The sequence below is a fragment of the Lepidochelys olivacea genome, assembly GCF_965140295.1.
Source record: "Lepidochelys olivacea isolate rLepOli2 genome assembly, chromosome: 9".
Classification (NCBI taxonomy): Eukaryota; Metazoa; Chordata; order Testudines; family Cheloniidae; genus Lepidochelys; species Lepidochelys olivacea.
The window spans coordinates 43,292,197-43,319,995 of record NC_140419.1 but is presented as its reverse complement, the minus strand read 5'-3'; the positions used below and the strand labels follow the sequence as shown (position 1 = coordinate 43,319,995).

Sequence of the window (27,799 nt, the reverse complement as noted above, 5' to 3'; positions counted from 1 at the left end):
AGAAAACAAGAGTTTAGGCCACTTGCTATAGCAATCACAATTTGATGTCTGTCTCTGAATTCATATTAGACAGACAAGGTGGGTGAGATAATGTTACGAGAAGATTTGTATTCAATTGCTCTATGGATTTATCTAACCTTGTAATCAAGATGATGAACTGCCCTAAGGGAATTGCCAGGGAAGCAAGCTAGCCTTGCTGACCCTTGAAAGGGCACAGATACAGGATGAGGAATAGACAAGTAAGCAGTAATACTTTTTGAAACAGGAATAATATTTATTAAGAAGTAAATGGTGACAGTAAAAGAAGAGAGAAATGACAAGGGTTACAACGAAAGAATGAAGCGGCACATCAAATAAAGGGACACAACACAATGTAATTATTCACTTAATACTCTATACCTTAGAACAATACAACCGCTAAACTTATCACTTTAGGACATGTAATAAGATAACCATTAAACATATAAGCTTTCAACATTAAATACTTAACACTAAACACTTAATACTACACATCCAGTAAGCGCTGGCCGGGCAATTACTAGACGGGTAGGGGGAAGATCTCACTCAGACCACAGACATTCAGCTTTATTTACACTTGAAACCCATACACTCCAGGGTATTAAACAGAAGAAGGTTAAACTTACAGAGGCTTCCTGAAATCCCTCTGACTCATCTCTGGATCAGTCCTCCTGATCTGTCAGATTAGTATTTCGTGAGCGCCATCTGCTGTTCGCTACTGCTTGCGGTCGCTGGCTGCACCTGAGGTAAAACGGCTCCTCGGGTGAGAGAGAAACAGAGGCCTGTGAGCTGCTGGGCTGGCTGCTGTGGCAGCACTCTGCTGGCTGGGTGGCAGAAGCGGCCGTTGCCCCAGTAACCCTGAGCTGCTGCAAGGGCCACTCTTCCTGCAGCTCTCTGCCTTGCAGGGTTCTGTTGGTGCTTCTCGGATGGCTTCTTCTGTGTAAGTGTATCTTCTATTCTCCTTTCAGGCCTCGGTCCCATTACGATCCCCTGCTACCAGAGCTTCTGTTCTTCTTTACGGTCTGGTCCCACTACTATCCCCAACTACAGGGTTTAGCCTGTTGGCTCTCACTCTTATATACTGTTTGCTTGCTCAAGCTTAGCCATTAACATAATTATTGTAATTCAGCCAATCAGCTTTCCAGTATTAGCATATGTCCATCAAAGTTAACTCCTCCTCTGCCACCATCTTGGGTTCTAGTACTGTCAACAAGGTTCTAGACAGTCCCAGGACTTTACCAGAAGTCCCATATATTTTTATGGGCTGCAACGTATTCCTATGGGGTTTCTCTTAGCTGACCTGTAGATGACCCCTAGCTGCTTCTTATCTGAGATCCTCATATACTCCTGTCAAGGTTCCTCCCCCACTCTGAACGCTAGGTTACAGATGTGGGGACCTGCATGAAAACCTCCTAAGCTTATATTTACCAGCTTAGGTCAAAACTTCCCCAAGGTACAAAATATTCCACCCTTTGTCCTTGGATTGGCCGCTACCACCACCAAACAAATACTGGTTACTGGGGAAGAGCTGTTTGGACACATCTTTCCCCCCAAATACTTCCCAAAACCTTGCACCCCACTTCCTGGACAAGGTTTGGTAAAAAGCTTCACCAATTTGCATAGGTGACTACAGACCCAGACCCTTGGATCTGAGAACAATGAAAAAGCATTCAGTTTTCTTACAAGAAGACTTTTAATAGAAATAGGAGTAAATAGAAGTAAATAAATCCCCTCTGTAAAATCAGGATGGTAGATACCTTACAGGGTAATTAGATTCAAAACATAGAGAATCCCTCTAGGCAAAACCTTAAGTTACAAAAAAAAAAAAAATACACAGACAGAAATAGTTATTCTATTCAGCACAATTCTTTTCTCAGCCATTTAAAGAAATCATAATCTAACACATACCTAGCTAGATTACTTACTAAAAGTTCTAAGACTCCATTCCTGGTCTATCCCCGACAAAAGCAGCAGACAGACAGACAGACAGAGACCCTTTGTTTCTCTCCCTCCTCCCAGGTTTTGAAAGTATCTTGTCTCCTCATTGGTCATTTTGGTCAGGTGCCAGCGAGGTTCCCTTTAGCTTCTTAACCCTTTACAGGTGAGAGGCGTTTTCCTCTGGCCAGGAGGGATTTTAAAGGGGTTTACCCTTCCCTTTATATTTATGACAACTCCAAAGGGCTCCAATGTATTTCTATGGGGTTTTGCTTAGTCATTCCCCACAGGAAGTGAAATTATATCACCCTATGGCCATCCTTACTGAATTTTCTAATTTAAATTATTATTAAATTAAGTCTTTATTTTTAAAACTAATTACTACTCTAAGCATTCCAAAGGGTCCTGATACTATCACCACTCTTTTTATGTCCAATTAAACAAGTTATAATTTCTCTGAATTGAAACCCCTTCCGAGGCTTTTCTGCAAACATTTCATTTAAAGTGCTACAAGGTGCTTCAGGAAACTGAAGCCAAATTCTTGGTCACAGTAATCTTTTATTGGACCAACTTCTGTTGGTGACAGAGACAAGCTTTTGAGCTTACACAGAGCTCGAGCCTGAAGAAGAGCTGTGTAAAGCTTGAAAACTTGTCTCTTTCACCAACAGAAGTTGGTCCAATAAAAGATATTACCTCACCGTCCTTGTCTCTCTAATACCCCAGGATCACCGTAGTTACAACAACTCTGAATTCACGTCATTTTTGCCCTGCGTGCTATTGTCCAAATTTATTTTCTTTGTAATTCCTCTCTGTCCTAAGGGCCAAATTCAAACTTTTATGTAAGCAGATGTGCTCAATGAAGTTGCACCCATTCACACCAGGTTTAAGCGGGCCTTCTGTCTCTGAAAGTATAGTTCTGGTATATCACTCTCAGAGTCCTGATGGTCCTTGTCCATTGAATAGTTCCAGTGCAGCAGCAGTGCCATCTAGTGGGCAATCGATTTTTGACTCTGTCTCTCTGTCTTGCTGCTTACTTTCCAAATTGTTTTGGAATTGCTGACATTTTGCCTCCAAGTCATCTGTCTCCTCACATCTTTACAGCAAATGATTCTGCCTGTCACCTCCCTTCTCAGACCTAACAAAACCCAGATAGCTCAGCTGTGGAGTCTTTGCTTAGGGCCTGCTGTCTGTGGTTCCTTCATGTGTTCATTATGATGCAAACTATAATGCTCTTCATTACTAACTATTTTCAAACAATTCATCATGAGGCAAAATAAAGCCTTACACTTTACGAAGTTGGTAACAGCAGCTCAGAGAGAAGTATGGACAAGGATGTACAAACTAGAAAAGTGATGAAACATACAGTGACGGATAAAAAGAGATTATATTTAATAAAATTTATTATTCTTATAGTGCTTGATATGTTCAGAACATTGCAGAGACATTAACTGATCAACCCGCATGGTACCCCTGTGATATGTATATTTCTGAACACCAATAAGGAAACAGAAAGGCTACACACAGTGAGCCAGTGGCTGAGCAAGGATTAAAACAGGGGTGGGCAAACTTTTTGGCCTGAGAGCCACATCGGGGTTGCAAAACTGTATGGAGGACTGGGTAGGGAAGGCTGTGCCTCCCAATACAGGCTGGCCCCTGCCCCTATCTACCCCCTCCCACTTCCCGCCCCCTGACTGCCCCCCTCAGAACCCTTGACCCATCCAACCCCCCTGCTCCTTGTTCCCTGACCGCCCCCTCCCAGGATCCCCCACCCCTAACTGCCCCCCCAGGACCCGACCCCCTATCCAACCCCCCCTGCTGCCTGTCCCCTGACAGCCCCGACCCCTATCCACACCTCCGCCCCCTGACAGCCCCTCCCCCACCAGGACTCCCACGCCTATCCAACTCCCCCGTCCCCTGACTTCCCCCCCACAGAACCCCTGCCCCATCCAACTGCTCCCTGCTCCCTGCCCCCCCGGGACTCCCACACCTATCAAACCGCTTCCTGCTCCCCGTTGCCTGACTGACCCTCAGGACCTCCTGCCCCTTATCTAACCCTCCACCCCCCCCGCTCCCCGCCTCCTTACCATGCCACTCTGAATGGCAGGACAGGCTTATTGGAAAGCCTGGTAAGTGGGCGGGTGCAAGCTGAACTGCCCCCGTGGCAACCTGAGGCTGCGGGGGAGGGGAGACAGCAGGGGAGCGGCCGGGGGTAGCCTCCCTGGCTGGGAGCTCAAGGGCCGGGCAGGATGATCCTGTGGGCCGGATGTGGCCCGCGGGCCATAGTTTGCCCACCTCTGGATTATAATCAGTTCCTCCTGACTCCCAATCCTGCACTTTTCCCTACAGTTTAAAAGTGAGTAATGATGTAAATTCTTGCAGACTAGTGACAGTGAAGAGATGAAAGGATGAAAGTAGCGGATAGGAAGGTTCAGGCTTTCGAATCAGTCTTTGATTAGGGGCAAAATTATCCTTGGATCCACAATGTAGCATTGATCTATCATATGTGCTACTGTAGTTTTGGATGCAAATTGCCATTGGCATCGGTGAAAGTTCTGCAGGTGGAACAAGTGCAGAATATGCAGTCAACATTCACAACGTGGATAAGAAATCTATCGTGTGGCTGGGAGTTGGAAATTTTGTCCCCCAGATTCAAGCATACAACATAAAATATGTAAAGAAGTAGTCTGTGGCACTGTCAAGAACTGGACCCAGGTCTTCTGAGTCCTAGTCTACTGCCTGAACTGCAGCAGCATCCTATCTCCCTTATTGGAAGTACACGCAGTCCATTCCTGGTATATGGGGCAACACTAGAAGTACATTTGTACCTGCTGTGTAGGCAGCCCTGAAGTGGTTTTTGACATTGGTTTCCTTCTAGGAAACCAGCTTGGGAATCTTTAAATTTGGTTTTACTCCCAGTGCTTAGTCCAGTTATTTGTAAGCACCGTATTCATTTCTACTTCCATGCCTTTCGGAAACTTTAGATTCTCAAAATTTAATAATGCTATAAAAGGTCTAACTAGGTGCATTTGGTCTAAGCCTCTTACACCATTAGATACAGCAGTCACTACATTTCTGTCCCCTTTCTTGCATACAGACTAGTTTGTTTTTCCATTCTCTTTATATTAATATGCCTGGCAGGAAGGAGTGGAGGGGGACCTTCTCAAGCTAGCTGCATTAAACATGATCAGATTGATTGTTACGAAATCCATCATTGACATTTCCTTGTTTAAATCTCATGGCCCTTAGGGGATTCTCTCTTAGGGAGGCCATTCATGATGGATTTAGATTCATTGTTAGTGTTGAGCAAACAATCTGGAAATAAATCTTTCCACGAGTTGTTCTCTTTATCTTACAGGAAGGCTGTCAAGCAAGAGATCTCTGTGTGTGGCAGGGCAGAGAGATAGAGCCAATTTTTTTTGCATATGCTACACAAAAGTGCTTAGTGGAAACGCATGTGAAGCATTGGAAGAATAATCTTAGGACAACATATCATGGGGTAGCTAAAGGTTGTCTCATTTGAGAAGAAGAAATACATTGTAAGGTGCACAGAGACTATAATGGTGGATGAGATATAAAAACATGGGTGTAAGGTATGGTTGAGTTAGATAGGGTGGGTAGGTGGATAGATAAGTCTCCTTTGGATTTGATGGGAAGAATCCTGTCTTGGCAACTTCCCATGGGCACAGCTTAACGCCCCTCTTAGTGGTTCATTGAAAAGGAGTCACCCTTTCAGTTCACCTGATAGAGCTGCTGTCTTGGGCCCATGAGGCTCCTGATCAGAGTCTCCACCTACAGCTGCTGGTACAGGAGAGGCGGATCTCTGTTGTCCAGTCTGCTGCAGGACCATTCTCTCTCCTAGGACGTGTCTCACCTTCATTGTAATTTGTTAGTGCAAGAAGATGATGAATTATTAATTTATGACACTGTAAATCCTAAGAAGTAGGCCAATAGATGCATTTCTAGATATTCAGGTTATAGAAGACATATTGGCTGCATCTGTGACAACCCACATCTTAGAAGAGTTAAATGCTTGTAAATTGGACCCCAAAAAGATGGCTGCTTGTGCATTTGATGGAGCTGCAAACTTCTCTGGAAGACATGGTGGAGTACAAGCTTTGCTCAGAGAAAAAAAAGTGTAACCCTAATCTCTCCTCTACACATTGCAGAGACCATCTTAATTTCAGTACCTGGAAAGATAATGGAGCAAATAATTAAGCAATCAGTTTTCAAACAACTAAAAGATAATAAGATGATAAGTAACAGTCAGCATGGATTTGTGAAGAACAAATCATGTCAAATCAAACTAATAGCTTTCTTGGACAGGGTAACAAGCCTTGTGGATGGAAAGGGGGGAAGCGGTAGACGCGGTATGACTTTAGTAAGGCTTTTGATACTTTCTCACATGACCTCATAAACAAACTAGGGAAATACAACTTAGATGGAGCTACTATAAAGTGAGTGCATAACTGGTTGGAAAATCATTCCCAGAGAGTAGTTATCAGTGATTCACAGTCAAGTTAGAAGGGCATATTGAGTAAAGTCCTGTAGGGATTGGTCCTAGGTCCAGTTCTGTTCAATATCTTCATCAATGATTTAGATAATGACATAGAGAATACACTTATAAAGTTTGCAGATGATACTGAGCTGGGAGGGGTTGCAAGTGCTTTGGAGGGTAAGATTAAAATTCAAAATGATCTGGACAAACTGGAGAAATGGTCTGAAGTAAATAGGATGAAATTCAAAAAGGACAAATGCAAAGTACTCCATTTAGGAAGGAACATCAATTGCACATATACAAAATGGGACATGACTGCCTAAGAAAGGGTACTGCAGAAAGGGATCTGGGGGTCAGAGTGGATCACAAACTAATATGAGTCAACAGTGTCACACTATTGCAAAAAAAAAAAGCAAATATCATTCTGGGAGGTATTAGCAGAAGTGGTGTAAGCAAAACATGAGAAGTAATTCTTCCACTCTAGTCCACGCTGATATGGCCTCAACTAGAGTATTGCATCCAGTTCTGGGCACCACAATTCAGGAAAGATGTGGACAAATTGGAGAAAGTCCAAAGGAGAGCAACACAGATGATTAAAGTTCTAGAAAACATGACCTATGAGGAAAGATTGAAAAAAATGGGTTTATTTAATCTGGAGAAGAGAAGACTAAGTGGTGACATGATAACTGTTTTCAAGTACATAAGAGGTTTTTACAAGGAGGAGGGAGAAAAATTCTCATTAACCTCTGAGGATAGGACAAGAGGCAATGGACTTAAATTGAAGCCAAGGTGGTTTAGGTTGGACAAAAGGAAAAAGTTCCTAACTGTGAGGGTAGTAAAGCACTGGAATAAATTGCCTAGGGAGATTGTGAAATCATCATTAAATGTTTTTAAGAGCAGGTTAGAAAATCACCTGTCAGGAATGGTCTAAATAATATTTAGTCCTGCTTTGAGTGCAGAGGACTGGACTGGAAGACCTCTCAAGGTCCCTTCTAGTCCTACGATTCTATGATCGACTCAACTAGCACTAGTACGAGCTGCAGAATCTTCAAAAGACATTAAAAAGCCATAAATTTAATGTCTTCATTATACTCTTTTTTTTCAACAAGAGTCCAAAAAGACTGAACACCTTGGGGAAAAAATAGAAGGTGCTCTGGGACTGAAGTTCATATTAGTCCAAAGTGGGAATACCCGCTGGCTTTCTCATGAGCGATCCTTGGCTGATGTCTTAAAATTACTGCAACCATTATTACTGGCTTTGGAAAGTATCTACCAAGATGGGGTGAATCTAAGTAGTGAGGCTGGTGGACTACTTTTGCTTCTGTGTTCAGAGAAGACAATCACCATTCTGTCTCTTGTAAGTCTACTGTTGAAACCACTTGGGTCATTAAACAATGCCATCCAGGCATCTGTTACAATAGTAGTCGATCTTTGTCCAGCAATAGAAGCCATACTTGGATCAATCAGAGAGAGATCCATTGAAAACATACTGGAAGAAGAAGAAGCAAGGACTTCAGTCCAGAACTTGACTAATGAAGAAACTTATATTGATTCCTTAAGTGAAGAGGACAAGAAGTGTTTGTTAAACCAACACTCACAAATCTACAACAGCAACTTCTGGATGTATCTTTTACAAATGCCTGTCTTATAAAGCGTCGACAGTTGAGTGGAGGGAGGTACTACCAGCAATGGGTCTGCCATGTGATTAGGGCAGAATAGAGAATTTGAGCACACAGTGGAATGTCACACGACGAATGAATTAAAATTTGACTTCAACTTCTTTTTTGTCATTACTAGTGGCTCGACCTGATCTTTGTGCTATGTTTCCTGTGATGCAAGAAGTAGGAATTCTTCTCTTGCTACTCCCAGTCACAACCGCTACAGCTGAGCATTCTTTTTCATCATTGAAGATATTTTTGTGTTCTGAAAGAAGTCACCTTCTGCCTGATCATATGAATGAACTAATGAGCATGTCAATTGAAGGACCAGAAGTATTGCATTGCATTTGGTAGTACTGCATTGCATTAACAGAGGTGTGCAAAATTACAAGAAGAAACCAAGAAGGAGATAGGTGTAGTACTTCATAGAAGGCTTGAGTAGCCAACTTTAATTTGTGTGATTTTAAAATATGAGTTAAATCTAATAAAATGGTCATGAAATATTTTTCTGTTTTTACTATTGTGCCATAAAGTTGACCTTTGCCCTCACGGTCTCATCCCTTAGCCCTCATCCCGCCCCCCCAGCCTCCCCCCGTAAATTTGAACCCCCATTTCAATTCCTGGGGAAAACAAGTGTGCATCAAAAAAGGACTGAGGACCTTCTTTATGTTATTTTTACACAGCTTAAGAATCTTTCAGTTTTCCTCCTAGATTTTTTTAAATGGCTCAGCACCTGGCTTTTGAGCTGCCCATCTATGTTAGGAAAAAAGGTTCTTTGTCAGCCTTGACCAAAATAACAACAACAACAACAACAACAACAAAAAAGCCACAGAGAGATTTAGTGAGAGAGCCAAATATTTTTATTTATAATATGTTAATTCATTGGAGTGTAGAAAATACTGGTATGAAAACAATTTTTAGTGGAAGCAGTGATACTATTCTACATTTAGAGTAATGTGTCAGTTTAGGAACCAACCAAAACAACCAACCTATCAAAGCAAAACTGGATTCTTCATCTCTAAATCTATCAGAGAAGCTGATTTTCTTTTAGATAAAATCAAACAAGAAACTATGAGAGAGATCAGCTCATGGTAGGAACGTTACTAAGATCACCAATCCTAATAATCATAGCAACATAGAACTAGTCTTGCAGATAAGTGGGCCAGTTTCTGGGCTGATGTGAATCAGTGTTGCTCTATTGATGTCAATGGAGCTATGCTCATTTACACCAGATAAGGATCTCCCGATAGGTGTTCTAATCATTAATGGATCTATATTTATAGGATGGAAAGGCGATTGCTAAACTGAAGGTACTACTGGCTTTTTCATAGAGAAGAAGGCACAGAAGATTCTAGGTGAATTAACAATTCATTCCTGACCTCCAGCTGAAATTAAAGCTATAAGATACTGTCAAACCAAACACATATTACAGCACGAGTGCTGAACTGCTACATCTTTAAATACAATGCAGATCCAGTGTTTTAATTAGAGATGTGTTTATATTTAAATACCTGCCCAGCTGCCTGTTGGTGCCTCCCATTCTCCAAATATCTGGTATGTGATTTGCAGGGGGATGCCATGATTTTAGAACAGTCACAGAAATATGGTCTCCAAAGAAGTGAAGCTTCTGGAACAATCTACTATTCAAGATGGTAGTAGCCCTGAGTTGTTTTTATGGTTCTTTATGTAGCGTGACAGGTGTATGTAATGCTTTACAGATAAATAAAAAGACACAACACCTGCCCACAGAGCTTGCAATCTAAATTAGACATAACGTTACTAGAAAAACACTAAACAATGGGAGGAGTTAGAAGGCCTGAGTAAATTGCAGGATTACAATGGCAATGGGTTGTGTTTATTGGAGCTGGGTGCAAAACAGGAACAAGTTTCATATAATTTTCATGAAATACTTTGTTCCTTATTTTGGTAAAAATTTGAAATTTTGACTGAAAAATTCACCAACATTTTGAAAAATTTCAGCCAGCTCTAAATTGTGAATTTTGTCATTGACATTCAAAATTTTGATAATTTTTTGTCAAAATTATGAATTTCAAAAATATTTCAAGGAGCTGTATTATTTATGATTATATTTATTATTTGAATTATCATAGCACTTGGGAGCCTCTGTCATGGAACAGGACTCCAGTGGACTAGGCACTATGTTAGCTCTGTCTATTTCTTTCATTAATATATTGATATTTGGGCTCAGAATTTGGAAAGAGGGAAGAAGTGGCGATGTGGGGTGAAATTATGGCCCCACTGAAGTCAATGAAAAAATTCCCATTGATTTCAATGGGGCTAGGATTTCATCCATGGTGATTATAATACCTAGTCTAAAGCCCTACAAAACACTGTGTTTTCCAGTAACCACAATGTGGAAATAGTGCTTAGAAAAACCTAGAGTGTTCCCAAATCAATTCTTTGGCTAATCCTTCCTCTCCTCCCTCATGTACTGGATTCACACTTTAATGAAGATCCACGTCTGGATAAAGGAGGAAACCTGTGAAAGTAGAATCATTGATATTATCAGCATAGACTCCATTGTTTTCTTTTTCTTCTTCTCCATACACTTGAAGCCAAACTTCTTCTCCAGCACTCAGGTGAAGCAAAACAGACCCAGAAGCTTGGTCAACATTGTTTTTCTGGAACTGATCATAGGTGAATAGCACTGCCTTGTCCTTCTTGTACAGACTGACTTTCACATCTGTTATATACACAGTGAGGTGGTACGCAAAATAGTACAGGCCTGGGAGGCTGCAGTGGAACTTCCCTGTGGTTTCATCGTAGTGATTTTGTTCGTTGTAGAAGATTTTTGTGAATCTGATGGGAATGTTGGGGACGGGGGCTCTGCTTGTGAGCCCAACGCTGAAGGCAGATTGGTAAATGTAAGCACCTTCTCCCTTCTCCCCTTTCATCCCTGGGATTCCTGGAAATCCTCTTGGACCTTCAGTGCCAGGAGCTCCTCCCTCTCCAGTATCCCCTTTGGGGCCTGGCTCACCTACGGGGAAAGTTATTTTGATTAGAGCACAGGTGGCGAGTTATATGGGCCCATGGTCCACCAATATTCAGGAACATGGGCCCAGCTCAACCAATGTTTGGGCTTATATTTTCAGAGCCCTTCTGTCCATAGGACGGACTGGGGCAACTGCCCCAGGCTCCGCGCTTTGAGGGGCCGAATGCTTCAGCAGGACTTGGGTCCAGGGTGGCCTGGGGGGGTCAGCGAGGGCCTGGCCCTAGCCTGCCCCACTCTGCTCCATCCCACCTCTACCCACCCCTGCTCCGCCCCCACCCCGGCTCCATTCCTCCCCTTCCCTCAATCCCCCATCCCTGCCCCATCTCTTCCCACCCCTGCTCCTCCGACCCTCCCCCATTCCCCCAAGTCTCCACCCCTGCCCCACCTCTTTCTGGCTTCCGCCCCCTCCCCCGAGCGACGCTGGGAGCTGACGGAGCGGGGTGAGCTGGGTCGGGTTGCTTGCTGCTGCCAGCATGAGCCCCCCCGCTTACTCCCCAGGCCACCCTGGACCCCACATCCCCCTGATGCATGGGGCCCCTCAAAGCACAGGACCCGGGGCAGTTGCCCCAGTCTGTCCTATGGATGGGATGGCTCTGCTTGGACCCATTCTGGGCACCACCAAGAATTATGCAAACTTGGCGTCCATCGTTTAGAGTGATCGTATTGGGAATTTCCAACAATAAACCAAATCAGACTCACATCAGCATATGTGCTGATATGATGGTTCTCTAAACTCAGTTCCTGTCTGAGAACAGTGGGAGATGTTGGCCAGTGGCCAGTTGGGCGATATTTAATAGGCTCACTAATGCCTATTGAAAACAGGCCCATGAGATTTTAAATCCTTATTCAAAAGACTTCCATAAAAAAAACTCCAACATGGAGCTCAATTTATCTCAGAAGGACAAAGGGTTGACTCAACCCTGCTGGAATTCACACCCATACTTCAAGGGAGTGTAGCTATTTCAAATCTGATGCTTAGCTTTATTGAGCCGTTTCCTCTGGTTGCAGTGGATACAGCTGCAATGGTCCCTTGGTGCTCTTTGGGACTATCATTTGCACCCTGCATGGACATATATGGCACACCTTTGGCCCCATCATAAAATCCACTTTGAAGTTTTTGCAGTTATAATTTTTATGATTAATTATTTTACTGATTTTCATAAAGAAACAGACAATGAAAAGGACTAAAAGGGAATGACTTACAGCTAGTGTATGTTTCCAAATACCACATGCTTCATCGGCTCTCCAACAGAATGATGGAATTACACAGTTTTACAAGCTGTCAAAGCTGCAAAATCTGACCAGACAATACTGCATAGACATAATGTGTTAGGGTGGGGGTAACAGTAATAAAACAGGAGAAGCCAAGCATAAATAGGGAGAGGGAAGGAGCAGACCAGCTGAGGGCAGGGTGCACAGGAGAGGAGGGATTAGGTGGAATGAAGGTCTGCCATTCTTTGAGCCATCTCAACTTTTTTATTCAAAAAAGGTGGGGGGGGTCCACATTTTTTCAAATCAATATAATTGCTCTCTATGGCCATAAGCTATTCTTTCTTTGGCTGCTAACTCAGACAGGTCCAAACACCACTGCTTTATGTTGGGCATAAGCCTATTCTTCCATTTTTGTAAAATCATGCATTTGATGATCACTGCTGTCCTCAAAATCCAACGTCTTTATGGCACAGTTAAACCCAGCTTAGCAGATAAATAACCTAGGATATCATTTTCAGCTGAAGCTGGACATTATTTTAACGCTTGTGGCCGCCTCTTTTCACAGTTGCCTGACTTTTGGACAGTCCCATTGCGTATGCATCAGAGTTCCTTTTTCTTTGTTACAGCAGCCACAAACATCCAGGGATATGGCCTTTTGCAACCTCTGTGGTGTTTTGTTGCAGCAAGGGTAGCCTGCAATCCACTGAAGCATTTTTAATTTTTTGTAATATGCTCTGCCATTGGGGTTCTTTTAAGGGCAGTGATAAATCGCCTTCCCATACTTTCACAAAGAACTCCAGACTAATCGAGTTCCTCTTTGTTAACAAAGTATGCATAATGGACATGGACCTGAGGAGTTTTTGGAGTGTTTTTAAGTACTTGCCAGTACTTCTGGACCTCGGGCAGTCCAGGTCATCCTAACCAAATTGATATGTTAGCAAATGTCTGAACTGAAAGTACTGCCACGCAGCTGAGGTTGGCAGATCATAACTTTGTTTTAGTGTTAGAAAAGGGACAAAACCCTCATAGCTGACTAATTCGGAAATCCATACGATGCCCCTCTTCAGCTAGTACTTCCAAATTGTAGGTTTGTTCCCAATTGTCCCAAATAGGTGCTTTTGCATGATGGCAAATTGGAACTTCTTAGCTAGGATAGCCCTGACCCTTCATGCAGCCACCGCTGTAGGCACCTTCTTTTTTTTCCATTGGACAAAAAGAGGAGACCTGCGGGGGAATTAGGTGCATTAATACCTGTTCAGTTTCCACCCATGTGAGTATAAGGGTGTTGACATGCTGAACCATTTTGGCATCTGTGACATAAGAACATCAGAATGGTCATACTCGGTCAGACCAATGGTTCATCTAGCTCAGTATCCTGTCTTCTGACCATGGTCCATGCCAGGTGTTTCAGAGGAAAGTAACAGAACTGGGCAATTTATCAAGTGATCCATTCCCTATTAGCCAGTCCCAGCTTCTGGAAGTCATAGGTTTCAGGACATCTAGAGCATGGGGTTGTGTCCCTCACCCTCCTGGCTAATAGCCACTGATGGACCTATCCTCCATGAAGTTATGTAATTCTTTTTTTAAACTAGTTATACTTCTGGCCTTCACAACATCTCCTGGCAATGTGTTCCACAGGTTGACTGCACATTATATAATGAAGCACTTCCTTTTGTTTTAAATCTGCTGCTTATTAATTTAATTGAGTGACCCTTGGTTTGTGTGTTATGTGAATGGGTAAATAACACTTCCTTATTCACTTTCTCTACACCATTCATGATTTTATAGATCTCTATCATATCCCCCATCAGTCGTCTCTTTCCGAAGCTGAACAGTCTTTTAAATTTCTCCTTAAATGGAAGCTGTTCCATATTCCTAATAATTTTTGTTGCCCCTCTCTGTACTTTTTCCTATTCTCATATATCTTTTTTGAGATGTGGTGACCAGAACTGCACCCAGTATTCAAGGTGTGGGTGTCCCATGGATTTATAAAGTGGCATGATATTTTCTATCTTATTATCTATCCCTTTCCTAATGGTTCCTAACATTCCATTAGCTTTTTTGACTGCTGCTGCACATTGAGCAAATTTTTCAGAGAACTATCCATGATGATTCCAAGATCTCTTTGAGTGGTAACAGCTAATTTAGACTCCATCATTTTGTATAGATAGTTAGGATGATGTTTTCCACTCTGCATTACTTTGCATTTAATCAACATTGAATTTCATCTGCCATTTCTCCCACCCCCCCTCCATTTTCTATGATAAAAGCATAATATTAATTTTGTAAGTCTGGGGGACCAAACCCCCTTGGCTTTAAGGATTGAAGGTGGTAATCATGGTCACTGATCAGAGACTCACAGGAAGGCTCTAATAATGCTATTAAATTTTCTAAAATAAGTTGGATGGATATACACAGATAAGTCAGAGGGATATATACAGGTATACTGCTTAGGGTATGTCATCTGCAATTAGACACCCACGGCTGGCCCATCCAGCTGACTCAAGCTCGTGGGGCTTGGGCTGTGGAGCTGTTTCATTGTCCGGGTTCTGGGACCCTCCCACATTGCAGGGTCCTAAAGCCCAGACAGTACAGCCATATCCTTTAACTATAGAGGAGCTGAGGCAGGATATACATTTTTATTCTGTGAACCGTTCCTCACAGCCTGAGGGATGAACGATGGCCCCTATTTGTATCACTAACTATTTGGAAGAGTACAGAATCTAAATTTATTTTCACTAGTTTGTTAATATTTCTTGGTACTTTTATACCTAGGTACTCACTTGCATCAATTTGCCTCTGGAAATTCCATTGAGAGAAAGCCCCATTAGCTGCCAACCAGGAGATTTCCAATAGTTCTGATTTTTCCCAGTTTATTTTGTAAGCAGATATTGATCCGAAGATTTGAATTAGTGATAGCTGTTAGAAATGTTAATGCACGTGCACAGTAACTGAAATAATTGTCATTTTTCATTTTATTTCTAGAATCCTCAAAAGCATAAACTGAAGTTTTTCACCTAAAAAACCAAAGCTAACCAAAAAGTTAACCAACCATAACCCAAAAATTATTTCAGCTGTTTGAGAAGAGACCTTCTAAGCCAAATTTCAGGTGAGAGCTACATTTTATAAATGACATAAAATAGTTGCTTAAAATGGAAATGCTGGTAATGTCGATATCTGATAATAATACAGTGACTTCAAATACAAACAAATATTGGCAAATTTGACCAGCTTTCTCCGTATTGCAAAATAACTGTACACTGCATTGAAATAAAAACAACAATCAGGTCCTTAAACATTCATTTAACGCTCTGACACCAACAGGAGCAGATAATTACACAGAATCAGTGGTTTCTTTATAGGGAAGAAGCCAGGAAAATTCTTTCCTCTAAACGGTTACCTGGCTCCTAACATTTCAGAACTTTCCAGCCAAAGCATATATTTGTCCCCTCGTCTATATACACATTCTGTGCCTTGTGCTCTCATTTGCTAAATATGGGATGACACATTTACCTCCAAATAGCTCTGAGAATTTTAGGCCTGATTCAAAGCCCATGGAAGTCATTGGAAATCTTTCCATTGACCTCCATGAACTTTGAATCCTGTACCTACTGAGGCTTCCTTCCCACAGAAATCAGGTCATGTTTGATTGAAATAGTATAGAATATTAAAGCCTCACGCAGACCTGGCTCTCCGTTCTCTCCCTTTTGCCCGTCTTTCCCATCCTTTCCATCTCTGCCAGGGAGACCGTTGTGGCCTGGATAGCCTGGTGCTCCTCCCATCCAGTTTGCACAAGGCCCTTTAGGTGGCTGTGGTTCTTCATCATCTGCTGTTTCAGTGTGATACAGTTTCACCACCAGCAGCAAGCAAAGGAGGAGGTTTGGCACCAGCTTCATTGTGAACTCTGAAATGGACAATGATTCTATTAGCATTTTAGTCCAAGGAACCTGAATACCAAAATGGTGATGGTCATTGAGCCAACAGAGACAGAAGACAAGCAGTTGAATGCATAAATCCTTCCCTGGGGAACTCCATTCCACTTAAGATTGACACATTAACGGAGTATAATTCTATTCCTTGAAATGCCTCTTCTCATCTCAGAGTTGGGCACCCTCAGCTCCCATTGAAATCCCGGGATCAGGCCCTTAGAAGCAAATGTACCCACCAATGCCTAGTTGAGTATCTTGATCAAGTGCTGGAATGGCAGGCTATGGTCCCTGCTCCTCTTCTGAGCCACCGCCACTCCCATGCACTGCTGCACACGGAGCCCCCTGCATAGTTGCGTTCTGCACTAAACAGCAGATGACCTTGCATGGCCATTCCCAAGCCCTTTCCTGCTTTATACTGCAGAACTCTTTTCCTGCTGCTCTTTGCACCCAGAGATGGAGTGCGGGGAGCGATGTGAGCAGGATTTGCCCTTCAATACGTGACCTCTCTAAGCTCCAGGTCAACTCAAAAGCTTGTCTTTTGCCAACAGGAGTTGGTGCAATAGAAGATATTACCTCACCCAGTTAGTCCCTCTAATATTCTGTGGCCAACACAGCTACAACAACACTGCAAACATTTTGTGAACATCAGAGGAAATTTCACTTGTCTTCTGTCACTTACCGAGTGCCAATAACTTGTATATATTTTCCCACTCTCTTTATGGTATCTTCAGTGTTTTAAAGCAATGACTAATCAGAATCAGTCCTAATTCTGACCTCTCTTACCCTATTCTAAATTAGACAAAGGAGTTTTTCTGGTGCAAAACTACTGTGAAATCCAAAACCAAACCCTCCAGGACAGATTCTGAGTTTACTACTGGTGTAACTACAGAGTAATGCCATTGAAATCAACAGAGTCTCCAGTAACTCCATTGACATTAGTGGCGTTTTTTTGGATTAACACCAGTGTAGCTGAGGTCAGAATCTTGACCTTAGATTTTTATGTTGAATATAGTGATGCCACCATGTCTGTTGTCTGCTTCTTTTGCAATGTTTCAGTCAATTAGATGATGACACAATCCAACTTTCTGCTTGGTTGAGTGAACAGCTGATGCAAAATACAGTCTGTCAGGACTCACAACAAAATCTCATATGCCACCATGCTGAACATGCAATATATTGTTATAGATACAGCACACTAACCTTGGAGCATCTACTGTCAGCAATCTACGTTCAGATTTCCAGCCTCCCATAGGTGATCCTATGAGATTTTATTGCTTTTTTTGTTTTCCATTGAGATCTGTCAATGGGGAGAAGGAATCTGATGCACTAAGTATCTGAGAGTTGTATTACCAGATTTTTGCTCTTTCAAACTGGTTGCTTTTATATTAGAAGCAATTAGTATGACTTCCCAGATTAGCCCCTGCGGTAGTATTTAAGATCAGGTTTACAGAATAAAAATCCTAAATTCACTATTTGAGGGTCAAATTCACCTCTATGCAGAGGGACATTGGGTTATGCAATGAAACAAAAAGTAATCCCTGATCTGATGATCACAAGAGGCATGACAGATAATAAATTTTAATAAAGGGATGGTGTTGCAGGGCCAGTACCTCCCGTCGCCCTGGGGTGGGGTGCGTGGTAGCCAGGTGGTTAAGTCAATATGGTTGTGCTCAGCCACTGAGCTGCGTAGTCCAATGGCTGGAGTCAGTAGGACTCCCCTTAACTGCAGGGGATTGTGGCCCAATTTCCGGAGTCAATAGGACTCCCCTTAACTGCAGGGGAGGGTGGCCCAGTGGCTGGAGTCAATACAATCACCCTCAACTTTGGGGTAGTGTGGCCTAGTGGTCCAGGAGGGAGGCTCCTCCGGGTTGCAACAATTGTGCCATTTACTGTACCAACCACTCCTGCTGAGCCTGGTGCCGGTTGGCCAGCTCACGCATCAGCTGTTGCTGCTGGGTAGTGAGCTGCTGTATCAGTTGTGCTAGACTCTGCTGCTGCAGGGTCGCCTGTAGTTGTTGGTTCTCCAACAACCACTTAGAATCGTAGAATATCAGGGCTGGAAGGGACCTCAGGAGGTCATCTAGTCCAACTCCCTGCTCAAAGCAGGGCCAATCCCCAACTAAATCATCCCAATAATTTCTCAGTATCCATCTTGCTTTGTAGTGGTTAACCAGCAAGGGGAACTCTGACGTTGCTTCGAGTAGTCCCTCCTCACTCGGGGCCTCTTAGCAGGTCCCGACTGTTGCCTGCATTCTCGACCACGTGTCCCAGAGCCAGTATGCCCCCCGTCACCCTGGAGTGGGGTACGTGTGTCATAGCCCCGCGGTTAAGTCAATATGGTTGCGCTCAGCAACTGGGCTGCATAGTCCAGTGGCCAGAGTCAACAGGCCTCCCCTTGTCTGTAGTGGAGTGTGGCCCACTGGCTGGAGTCAACAGGCCTCCCCTTGTCTGCGGGGAAGCATGGCCCAATGGCCAGAGTCAATAGGGCTTCCCTTGTCTGCAGGGAAGGATGGCCCAACGGCCAGAGTCAATAGGGCTTCCCTTGTCTGCAGGGAAGCATGGCCCAATGGCCAGAGTCAATACAACCACCCTTGACTATAGGGTAGTGTGGCCTAGTGGCCAGAGTCAATATAATCACCCTTGGAGGCAGAGTGGTGTTGCCTAGTGGCCAGAGTCAATATAGCCACTCTCGGAGGCATGGTAGAATGGCCTAGTGGCCGGTTCCTGGGGGCCGTCACCGGGGGGAAGCAATGGGAGGGGCCCAGGCCCACCCAACTCCACCAGGTCCCAACCCAGGGCCCTGACAGCAGTGGAGCAGTCCACTACTGGGTCAGTGGGGAATCCCACCAAAACACACTAACCTCATGAGGATGGGAGGTACCACTCCTTCACCCTCCCTGGGTCACTTCCAACCAGCTTTCCTGCAGCAGCGGTCCATAGGGTATAGGGGCCTCCAGGCTTCTCAGCGCCGGACACTCCCTGGGGTTCCGATAGTGGCAGGCCTCAGGCTTTTCAGCTCCCGTAGGTAAGGGCTGTAACGGCTCCTGGGATGGAGCCCCTACCAAGCATCCTTCCTCCTCAACAGAGCACCCAAACTAAGCTATGCTGCTCCCTTTTATACTGCAGCAGCAGTTGGAGCATGCCCAGCCGGGCCTGGCTTCGGCTGCTGAGAGTGCTGCCTTAATCCCTTCTGCTCCAGTGCGGGGCCAGTCCACCCCATCACAGATGGTCATTACAATAAATCATCTCATTTTCTCCTGGCTAAAAATAAAAGTTGCTTCCACGTTTCAGGATGGATTTTCTTATGAAATTTAAATGTCACATTTTGAATTACATGTTATCAGCTATGATACAAATATGTTTAAGTGGGAAAAAATAAAAGAAACCATGGATAATCCAGTTGTAGGAACTGGAGAGTTTAAACAAACATTCAGAGTTCTATATAATAAAATACTGAAGGCCTGTAAGGACCAAACAAGACTTGCAAGCTCTAAAGCTTTTTTACTCAAGGCCAGATCCTGCCATGCTGTAGTAGTACAGTAATACTATTTTACTCTGCTAGCAATCCCATTGATTTTTATGGGCCTGTTCAAGAAGTAAGGCACTACGCAACATCAGTTGACCCTCAGTGACTAGACAGGTCTATAGGAATTAGAAACAAACATTTGTAAGAAGTGTCTTTGTCTCTCTCTCAGAGAAGTCTGCTGCTCCACTGGAACAAGGGATGCAGCAATGGTTTCTGAGCAGGTCGGGACAAGTGAAATCAATGCCTGTAAATGCCAAAAAAATATTATCTTCAGGGTGAAGGCATCTCTGAGAATGTTTGGCAAACGGTGGGGTACATATCTGGGCATGGTCTAGCAATGCCTCTTCACTGTACCCAGGGGACTAAGATAAAAAGAGGAGTGCTGGTATGATTGCTATTTCAGGAATACATATTCAGGATCCAGCTATGCTCGGAACACATGCATCTTCAGTGTGCCGACTAAGTACTCTGTCCAAGCTGTCAGTAACGGCTTTGTTGACACTTATATTGTACGGCTTTATTGTAAAATGTGATATAATTCAATACAGCAAGATTTTTAAAAATTAAATATTTTAAGCAGTGCATTTTGATGATCTTATTGGGGCCATATTCTGGTATCACAGAAGCCCTATGAGTCTGAAATTTCTGTGTGATATTAACAAGCTGGTCATATTATACAAGCCTTGGGCCACATCCTCACTGGGTGCAATTTAACTTTAATGGAGCGACACTGACTTTTACCCGCTCCAGGAGGGTCAGGCTCCTTTTGTTGAAATTAGACCAAAATGGGATTCTGAGATAAATGAAATCAAATGACTTTCAAGGATGCTTCTGATTATATTGAGGGAACAGGAAATCAGTTGCAAGTTCTATAATTTAACAGCAAAACACCACGGACCGCAGAACCCAGTGAATGGTATCTATTTTCCTTGTCAGAAAGGCAAATCACAGTGCAGATGACATCCTTGTTGAGTCATGCAGAAGCTTAGAAGGATGAGTATATAAAAATGAAATGATCAAATTAGAGCATTAGGAATGCATTTGGCAGCCAGCATGGAGAGTCAATTATAGTTAAAACTATTTTTGCTAGCTAAGTTTTTATGTTTTTCTCCTCTCTGATATGAAAAGCTACACTATGCCACAGTGTGTTAGTGAGGATTCATGGCAACCGGATACAAAGCTATTCTATGTTTGACTCTAATCCCAAATCCTTTGTACATTACTTCTCAAAGATGCCAATTCGTTGGCCATAAATATGTTGCTAAAGGGCAATGTTGGCACAAGAACAAATAGTATAACCTGGCCATGAATAAATTTCGGCTGGAAATTAGAAGCAGCTTTCTACACATCAGTGGTTCTGTTGTGGTGGCAAACAACCTAACTAGTTTGAAAATGGAGCTTGATACATTTATGAATGGGATTATATGATGGGATCCAGTGCAATAGCATGCACTGGATTTGATGACCTAGGAGGTTCCTTCCAATCCTGTGTCCTCTGTTTCTATGTCCTATGCTGCACAAAAGAAAAAATTCTAGGGTGTGTTGCACATTTGCAAACAGTTGTGAAGAAGAACAGAACTCTGCACTAGGTATAACACATTTACATTGTTTGCATTTCCATTCCTCTTTGATCCTAGCATTCATCAATGTAATATAAAACCATACAGAGATATAAGAAATGTATTCGGGGTTCAGTTTGAAAGGCTGAGCTAATAAATATTGGTAACTAATGGATGAGCTAATTTTAGTGGGTCTCAGTTAATTTAGTAGCTATCAAGAGAATTTAAATTAAAATACATTTTATAAAGTGCATTTGTTTATTAGCATCGGTCTGTATAACATTAATAGAAACAATGCCATTCTTACGTGGTTAAAGAATTATCTTTGAACACTGTGCTAAAGCTATATCAAAAGCCTTGTTGCATATTGCACAAAGCCAAGAAATAATGTCATATTATATTATCAAACTCAAACATTTTCTTTCAGAGGAGTCTGACCAATGATGTGGCTATTATTATTATTTATTTGGATTAAATGCAGACAGAATGAATGCTAACAAGACACAACTACATTTGCAGTGACTGCCCCAAGGACCTTACTACCCAAAGCTGTGCTATGTAAAGCTTTACGTTTCTGTATGGTAAGTAAGTATGTGAACTACTCATAGTTTAAAGATCATTTGAGCAAAATCAAGCTTTCCATGATTCTTCTAAGAAAAAGGAGTGAAATCTAAATGTACTAATTACCGTAAATGCTCCATTGTTTTCCCTGTTGTTCCAGATCTGTTTAGAATTAGTTTTTTGATTGCTAATTCAATGGAGTGCTTTTGAAAGCAAAGATCACCCACTGCCTAAAAGAGATGTGTTATTCTGGTTTTAAAATAATCACTTGGTTTACCAAGGATAACAATACCTAACCTTAATAATAATAAATGGAATTTCCTTAGAACATGAAAATCTATATGAATGATTCAATCCAAAAGAAAAAAACCCCAGAGCTTTAACAAAAATGGGTCTTACCAGCTGCTTTAGAGTCCTGGATGGTTTGCTGTAGTCCCTTTAGAAATGCAGTGGAGAGAACAGTCATGCCACCACATCATTATCTCCAGGGGGCATGTGGAACTGTCAGTTAAGATGCTCTCCTTTCTATTTGCTATTGAGCATGCTGATTTAAAGCATGGTATTTCTCATCAGTTTTCCTGTCTGCAGCTCAATTTTGGGCCACTTTTCTAAATTCTAATCACAAAGTGATATGCTTTATTGAAAAAAATCAGCTGATGTTGAGAATTTTCAAGCCAACTGCAATTTATAGTGATTAAGTCACTGTTTGGTAGAAAAGTCTATATTTTAAGTTTTTAGCTGTCAAAGGTTTGGCTTTTGTAATCTACTATCAACATCTGCAGCATAATGTGAAGTAGGAAGCATTGTTAGTAGTCTGGGAGAAAATATGTTAATAGATTCTGATTAATATATCTTGAATGGGAATTCTATGTTTTCACTAGTATTACTTAATGAATGGCTGTGTGACATTTGTTTCTTTTGCTTTTTAACAGAAAAGGCATTCAAATCTTCTGGAATACTTACACTGTGATGTCAAATTTATTATTGGGAGCCCCCACCACCAACAAGGGAATGTACTGATGAAGAGAGCAGTGTGGGTTGCTAAGAGAATTTGACAACAAAAAGACCCTGAGCTATATGGCAACCCAACCATCATCAGTCACCAGAGTAATTACAGTTCAGCTGCTTATGGGTCAACATATCAGAAACTTGCTACCAGCCTTAGAGGTAAAAATAAGTCTTTGTCCTATGTGGCCTTCCTTAAAGGATGAGAAGTTAAGAGATCTCAAACCTAAGAGGTCTTAGGCTTTCTTGTATCATCATCAGAATGCAGCCCAAAACTTCCTTGAATGTAAATTAGGAGACTGATAAAAATGAATGCGGACAAATATTATACAACATGTGCTGTTGGAACTGGATGTAGCTGAACAGCAAGGTCCAGGACCTCAAAGGTGCCTAACTTCAATTGAAAGCCCTTTAGGCACCTAAAATCAATGGGAGTTAGGCAACTAAGTACCTTTGAGGATCTGGGCCTGAGATCCTACACAGCTGAACATGACCAAGGTACTTAATACAGAAGAAATATATAGCTTCTGAAATCACTTCCACCTGTGCAATGGAATGTCTTTCACTCTCTACAGGTTTGTAGGGTGGATGTGAGAGAGGAGCAGAACTTGTCCACAGTCCTTCCTTGCTTTGGCAAAATCTGCAGTAACTCCAGCGGGCGTTTTGCCTGAGTAACCAATACAGAATTCGACCCAGTTGTATTGAAACTAAAAACAATTTGGCAAACCGGAGCTCAGTTTTTGAACCCCTTCCTTTGGAGGGTCAGTTTGACAGTAAGGCCTGTTTTCTGTGCCTGCAAGTCAAACTCAACTCTGAAATGCCAGTTCTGGACATCTTATTAAGGCGTCCATACTTGAAAAGGGGGCCCAATATGTTTAGTTGCTGGTGTTTCTTTTAAAGAATGGCATTTGGATTCAGCTGTCTGCAAAATACAGTGGTGACAAATCAAACACTATCAGCAGCTTGCAGAATATTATCACCAATTTGCAGAAGATGTGCAGAAAGCAGCATGACTGTTTTGTATCTGGAGAAACAATCAACAGATCGAGCCTCCGGCAGCCTTTGACATTTGCAGCTATTTATGTTTTATATACACTTGATTTGCAAATCAGTGCAGATCTTAACACAGCCAGCCCTTGTTTTCATCAGCCAAGTGAAATATTATACGATCCATTAAGTTATATTTGGCTACATGATGCGAAAGCACTTGAAATGCTCTGCATTCTGCCTGGTGACAAGCAAAAATCACTCCACCAAATTAGAACTAGAACAGTGGTGTCATATGTTAAGATGTTATTCAGAGGCAGCTGGTCTGGTTGGGGTTGCTGTGTCTCTTCAGTGCAGAGATAATGGCAGAGCCCATGAGCCAATTCTATTCCTTCAGTGCACTTTCTGCTTTCAATGTATTCACCAGATCAGCAGCACAGGAGAGTGGTCCCACTATAGTAACAGAGCTAGGGATCCCAGTATGGGTCTAACACTATTTTCTCTCTTAGTGCCTGATCCAAAGCCCAGTGGCAATAATTGAAAGATGCCCATTGACTTCATGGGCTTTCCTTACAAACAAAAACTAATCCGAAAATTATTTTTAAAGTCATGTGAACATGAATAAAAATATAGTGGGACTGAAACTGCTTTCTATGTCATCTATACTTGGTCTACATGGGGCCTGTAGTAAATCATCATTGGTGTAATTCCACTGACATCAGGGAAGGGGGAATTTGGCCCTTGATTTTTAACTTCGGTATGCTAGAAATACATTGTTATTGGCAAAACTTTCCAGGGTCACTGACTCTGGTGGGAGACACTATATTATACTTCCCCAGGCTGGGCTGGTCCCAGCAAACAGGGAGGATTCACTTCTACAGAGGGCACTGCTTGCCCTTCCTTGGGATTCCAACGTCTGGGGCAGATGTAAAATCTCCATAGGACCCCACTGAAGCTGCTGAGGGGATTTGCTTAATCAGTGCAACCCTGGCCACTCAAGCCATTCCCCCTCTCTGGCTAATACCACTCACTTTTTGGCCTGTGCTGACTCTCCCCAGCAATCAGGCAGTTGTGGCTGTTTTGCACTGGAATTAACTGTGATTGTGAAGATGGGGACAAAGGAGCAGAGAATCCAGCCAGTCCCTTTTCACTAGACCTATCTAAGCTAGGTTTGCAGAGACTTCAGATTTCCAGACGGGCTCCGTGAAACCCCAGAACATCAAGTGGCATCCCAGAAGGAGGGTCTAACCTGTCACACATGGTATGCCCACATCTTGGATACTGCGTGCAGATGTGGTTGCCCCATCTCAAAAAAGATATACTGGAATTGGAAACGGTTCAGAAAAGGGCAAGAAAAATTATTAGGGGTATGGAACAGCTTCTGTATGAGGAGAGATTAATAAGACTGGGACTTTTCAGCTTAGAAAAGGGACAACTAAAGGGGGATATAATAGAGGTCTATAAAATCATGACTGGTATGGCAAAAGTAAATAAAGAAGTGTTATTTACTTCGTCTCATAACACAAGAACTAGGGGGCACTAAATGAAATTAATAGGTAGCAGGTTTAAAACAAACAAAAGGACGTAATTCTTCATACAACGCACAGTCAACCTGTGGAACTCTTTGCCAGAGGATGTTGTGAAGGCCAAGACTATAACAGGGTTCAAAAAAGAGCTAGGTAAACTCATGGAGGATAGGTCCACCAATGGCTATTAGCCAGGATGGCAGGGATGGTGTCACTAACCTCTGTTTGCCAGAAGCTGGAAATGGGTGACAGGGAATGGATCACTTGATGATTACCTGTTCTGTTCATTCCCTCTGTGGCACCTGGCACCGGCCACTGTCCGAAGACAGGGTATTGGGCTAGATGGACCTTTGGTCTGACTCAATATGGCTATTCTTATGTTCTTATAGTGTCACTAAGGCCAATACTATGGTGTATTGGAGGCAGGGTTTTTTTTTATCATGGCCAGCTTGCTAAAGGAGCACTCCCCTTTGAAAACCAAAATTAGTCTCAAGACAAAAATCCTTAGAGTGATGCAGATCTGTGGGGAAAACATTTGGCAGTCCTTTTTTGTAAACCTTGTTTAACAACTTAATTAAAGTCACTTTTCCGAATCTCTCTCAGCTTGTTTAAAAGGCAGGTTTCTTCAACAAAATTCTCTTCTATCAATATCTCATGTAGCATTTTGATAGTTCTCAAGTTTTTGTGATACTGAAATTGGCATCATTTGTAGCTGAGTTCCAAATAAATAAAACTGTGCCGTTGATTTTTTTGCTTGTTTCAGATCTTGTAATTTTGCAAATAAGCATGTCCTGAGCTACCAAAAAATCATCAACTTTGAACTCAGCTTTTTGGTTTTCATGGTCATATGTGGTAGTCCTTTCTTCATTATGCAATGTTTTCCTCTGTATGCCTCTTTTCTTCTTGAAATCTTGTTCAAGCCCAAGCCAGCTACTACAAATGTTGACTCATCAAGAAGCAGAGGCCAAGATTCATAAAGATACTCCACTTTACTTAGAAGTGAAATCATCTATTTTGATTCTTCACTAAGTGTAATCTGAGAACTTTGAAGTAAACGTCTTACATTTTCAAAAGCTTGTAGGGTTTTAAACCAGACGCTGGCCAGTAAAATGAATCTGAAAGATGTTAACCATTTAGACAAACAGTCCACTTCATTGCATAAATCTGCAAGCAAGTCAACTTCTTCTTTCAGTTTCACCAAAACTTGTAGAATTTCCCTGGCTCTCTTCACTGGTGGTTTTACTGCTTCAGTTCTTGCACTCCACCGAGTCCATGACATACTATGCCACAAAATGTCTGCAGTTTCCTGTAGAATTTTCCATCAGGCAGGACTGGAACTGAGCAAGTCCACTGATGGACTGATCAGGGAGACAAATCATTTTGGGAACTTGAAATCTCTGACATCATTTAGGGGAACAGTGAATCGAAGGTGTGTTATGCTGCTCTATTGCATTTAATTGTATCATTCTGGTTTAATTTGCATTACAAAAGGTCAAGTTAATCCCTGGTGTAACTCTATGGGCTCCAGTGGAGATTCACCAGGGAGGATGTTTAATCACAGAGTGTAGTATTGTCTAATTTAATTAGACTTTGATGCACACTGTGTTATATTATTATGTGGCATATGGCCTTACACTTGGAAATTTCTCATCACTTCGTGGCATTTTGGATGTATTACACAGTGTTAAACACTTTACAACACAGTATATATAGTCTGACCTGGTGTAAATCAGCATAGCTCTATTGAAGTCAATGGAGTCATGCTGATTTATAGCAGCTGAGGCTCTGGCTTGGAGATTCTTGCAGTGAATATCACTGCAGGAACCTCGCTTCTAATCTTCTTTGAACCCACAGAGACAGAGGTGGCTGCAGTTCTCAACCCTGTTCTTTTCCAGTATCTGGCCTAAGGGAACATGCAGAACCATTTGGTTTGGATAGATAGATGCTAGCTAGTGCTGAGGAGGAATTCAGTAGAGAGCCACTCGTTTTACACTTGTTTTTTCAGTGCACACTTCACTATGGTGTCTGAAGGCCTCACACATATTATTGAGCTTATCTTTACAATGGCCCTGTGAGGTTGGGAAATATCATCTCCATTTTATAGCTGGGGGCCAGAGGACCAGAGAGGGGAAATGCATTGTCCCAAGAAGTCTGTGGCCAGGAATTGAACTCAGATGTTCTGAATCTTAGTCTATCACCCTAATCACAAAACAATCCTTCCCCCTTTGCTCTAGTGTTCCTTGTCACAATCCTTGCTTCAGACAAAGCCCAGGTACACTGGAGCTGAAGGACACAGCACTGTAGTTTGTAATTAGAATAATTGGTGTTTCATGACCCAGTCTGATCAATGGAAACAAAGTGTTGTTTCTTGAAGC

General features: G+C 42.4%; 1 protein-coding gene and 1 long non-coding RNA gene across 6 annotated transcripts in view; one reads left to right on the top strand and one right to left on the bottom strand.

The window, feature by feature from the left end:
• Positions 1 to 10,210: 10,210 nt before the first annotated feature.
• The window catches only part of ADIPOQ (adiponectin, C1Q and collagen domain containing), a gene marked incomplete at its 5' end in the record, with an annotated part of 79,728 nt that continues 62,139 nt past the window's right edge, over positions 10,211 to 27,799 (bottom strand). For 3 of the 4 annotated variants that reach the window (XM_084640219.1, XM_084640218.1, XM_084640220.1), the window contains 2 exons: positions 10,211 to 11,104; positions 16,017 to 16,235. In XM_084640219.1, coding sequence (XP_084496345.1) covers positions 10,572 to 11,104; positions 16,017 to 16,227 — 744 coding nt within the window. In that variant the 3' untranslated portion in view covers positions 10,211 to 10,571. Of the gene's footprint in view, positions 11,105 to 16,016; positions 16,236 to 22,305; positions 22,373 to 27,799 lie in introns of those variants that run through there. The other variant, XM_084640217.1, reaches the window with a different exon arrangement.
• LOC311526801 lies at positions 10,676 to 26,046 on the top strand. Of its 2 annotated transcripts, none has more exons than XR_014713161.1 (4): positions 10,676 to 10,764; positions 15,317 to 15,440; positions 21,827 to 21,926; positions 22,839 to 26,046. It is a non-coding gene; the product is annotated as an uncharacterized lncRNA (long non-coding RNA). The 2 variants fall into 2 exon arrangements; XR_014713162.1 differs by having other exon boundaries at positions 21,773 to 21,926.